The sequence below is a fragment of the Belonocnema kinseyi genome, chromosome 1, assembly GCF_010883055.1.
Source record: "Belonocnema kinseyi isolate 2016_QV_RU_SX_M_011 chromosome 1, B_treatae_v1, whole genome shotgun sequence".
Taxonomy (NCBI): Eukaryota; Metazoa; Arthropoda; class Insecta; order Hymenoptera; family Cynipidae; genus Belonocnema; species Belonocnema kinseyi.
Genome location: NC_046657.1, coordinates 166,001,590 through 166,004,707, shown reverse-complemented (window position 1 = coordinate 166,004,707; position 3,118 = coordinate 166,001,590). Strand labels below are relative to the sequence as shown.

Below are 3,118 nucleotides of genomic sequence, written 5' to 3'. Positions count from 1 at the left end.
GGATCAATTTGAGATAGAAAAAGTTATAGTGTAGAAGAGGATAAAAGGGGGGTTCAATAAAGAAATTCTTAGAGGAAAAAAACAGAGTAAATGCAGAAGAGCAAGTAGGAGATAGTTTCTTGTTGGTAAAAGGAGTTAGAGAAAGTTGTCTTAGGATCACAGTTTTATTGAAGATATTACTCTCAGACTTATAAGAATGCATGAAGAGAAAATGATGGAGATGAGTTAGGATGGGAAAAGACTGGCGCATAATATAATTTTAATCGCATAGGATGAAAAAGGGATAGCGGACCTACTTGCAGGATTGAAGAAGTACTTTGGTGGATAATAATCCAATTTAAGTATAGAAAAAACTAAGATGATGAGGTTAAGAAAACAAGGGGGAAGACAAAAAAATCGATTAGGAGATGGAAGGAAGTAAGGCTAGACAAAGTAAAGAATGTTAAATATTTTTGATATACCTTGCAAGCCAATTGGAATAATTAAGTTCATATAAGAGAAATGATAAAAAACAACAGGCGCGATAAAAGTGTATTGGGTAAATGAAAAAGAAGGTTAAAAATTTTTTAGTAGGAGAATGTGGTTATTTGGTACGCTGGTATAGTAAGTACTAGAATATAGAGCAAAGAAATGTGAATAAAAGAATAGAGATGAAATCATAAGAGTTTACAAGAAAGATGACGAAAATACACAACGACAATAGAATTCAAGAGGTGGGAAGATGAAAGGATGGATTTCTTTAGTACTAGAGATATAGGAGAGGACACTGGAGTAAACTACAAAGAATTTGAAAAAGCAGGCAAGGAGAGAGAGTTAATAGGAGGGCTAAAGATCATTGAGGAATCAAAATATAATAAAAGGTATGGGATAATAAAAAGGAAAGAAGTTCCAACGTATTTAAAAAATGGATGCGCAGATAGTAGATGAACAAGAATAGCAAAATTAGATTGGGAAGCGATATAAGAGAAGGGATTTATGGGGAAAGAAAGATAACAGAAAGTGCAGAATCTGTGAATGGAAAGAGGAGACATGTGAGCATATGTGGGAAGGTTGTAGAAGAGGAATGAAAGACAGAAGAAAATATCAAGAGAATGTGGTAGAAATTTCAGGGGAAGATGGATTGTATGAAAAGTTGGTAAAAGAATTTAAGAGAGCTATATAAGCGAATAATAGAGGATGAAAGAGTGAATGCAAAAAAATGACAAGGTTGAGGTAGAAAAAAAGCAAAAAGGAAATGGAAGATGCTTAGATCAAGAGCGTGAAGATTTGCAAGTAAAGGATATTTATTTTTTATTTAAAGTGTTTTCTTTTGTTCACAAATTTGGATAACCAATCTGAGTAAATTACTATTCTACGTGCTAAAATAGGGACCACCTGACTTATTTTCTGGCGAACGTCTCTTATATTTCTTATTAAATATAGAAAATTACATTTAAATTATATAACATTTATTCGTACTAACAAATTACGTAGAATAATAATTAAAAGTACATAGTGATCAAGTTACTATTATCAATTTTATATTACTATATTTATATGTATATCAGTCTTAATTTGTAGATTATGCATGGGATGGAAAGTGAGAAATTCCACCAACGCCATCTTCGTTTGGGGGCTACAGAGCATCTCGGCGATCACAATAATCTTGCTTTTAATAAATAGGTATTTTTTGAATAATTCAAATAAAATTTGCAACAAATAAACACAATGTTTCCGAAAAAATCAATATAAAATGTACAAAATACATTTACAACTTCATTCTCATTTCAGGTTTCCCCTACTTCAAAGGCTTTAATAAAAAATAAAAAAAACAAGTAAATTATTAATACTCTACAATTGGTTTAACTATTTAAATTTATTTTTCGTCATCTGTATCGTGAATTAACTGTCTTGATTCGCTCTTGTTTACTTTGAGTCTTCGTAAAATCATTTTTTCTAATGTTAAAATGGGCGCCTCGAAGAGTAAACTGCCGAAGAAGGCTATCACTACAGAAAGAGCGAAACTAGCCAAGAAAAGGTTGAACTGTAAAAAATGAATAAGTTGATAAAAAATAATTTAAAGGTATTTTAAAAATTATCATTCAAAAATAAAGTTTTTCTCACCACATTAAAGTCTGTGAAGTAATGCGGTGTCCTTGATGCAAATGCTAGCATTCCTTGAAGTACTATGTGGATCAAGTACACACAATAGGAAACTCTGCCAAACGGAATGAAAATTGGAAGCGACAGAAACGTGTTTATTGGACCTAATAATCGTCGAAAGATTAGTATTAGGAGTAGTTAATTTAAACAAAAATTATTTAGGGGCGCCAACTCTGGTAGGTAGATCGGCGACCACCCAACCTTCTCTGAGGGGAAAAAAGTATACACCAAACTCTCGCTATCAGTCCCCTCGTTTTCGGCCTTTCTTGAACTGTTGGCCCGGCAGTTTCTCAGAGGAGCAGGGCAGCAGCGCTGCAATAGCATGTATGCCAATGGGAAACAGTTCCAGCAGCCCTGACTGCTTATGTTTCGATTCCCCCAATTTCAGTCCAAGTTTGTTTCAAGCCAACCGCCGACACTGGATTGGAATCGAGAGTTTGGTGTATTTTAATATTCAGAAGTAAAAAATAGCATGCTTCTGATGACTCGGAGCTTCTTATGCTTTCTAAATGTTAAGTTGATGAATCAACTCAAAACAGATTTTATTAATGATCGTAGATCTTTTTCTTTGCTCATAGAAGATGGGTGGTCGGAAAAAGAGGGCTAGGGAGACGGAGGGGAACTAGAGAAGTTTTTACCAAAATATTTGGAAATTATTGGCACCACTGATTATTAGTAAGTATACATACCACCATAACCATGAATGCAAACTAAAACGATCCAAGCCACACTTGCAGCCCAGAGTGGTCGCGAGAGTGCTCCAAAAACTGATTCCCAAACGACGTTGTAAACGTAATCCTCCTGCTGAAAAGTCCTCATTCCCAATGTGCAAAATGTCAACGATGCAAGACAACAAATCCATCCAATATAAATAGTTTTCTGTAATCGAAAACAAATAGAAGTTACTTATGTGTGTGTGTAAGAGCCGTACTTAAATTACGTAAGGGATCGTAGGCCTTCCCTAAGACCCCCCCCC

At 34.5% G+C, this 3,118-nt stretch overlaps 1 protein-coding gene across 1 annotated transcript in view; it reads right to left on the bottom strand.

Moving 5' to 3' along the window:
- Window positions 1–1,425: 1,425 nt before the first annotated feature.
- Window positions 1,426–3,118, bottom strand: part of LOC117171161 (O-acyltransferase like protein-like) — a 30,724-nt gene continuing 29,031 nt past the window's right edge. The window contains exons 8-10 of the mRNA XM_033358221.1: window positions 2,832–3,021; window positions 2,104–2,246; window positions 1,426–2,023 (exon numbers count right to left, since the gene is read on the bottom strand). Coding sequence (XP_033214112.1) covers window positions 1,856–2,023; window positions 2,104–2,246; window positions 2,832–3,021 — 501 coding nt within the window. The 3' untranslated portion in view covers window positions 1,426–1,855. The remainder of the gene's footprint in view (window positions 2,024–2,103; window positions 2,247–2,831; window positions 3,022–3,118) is intronic.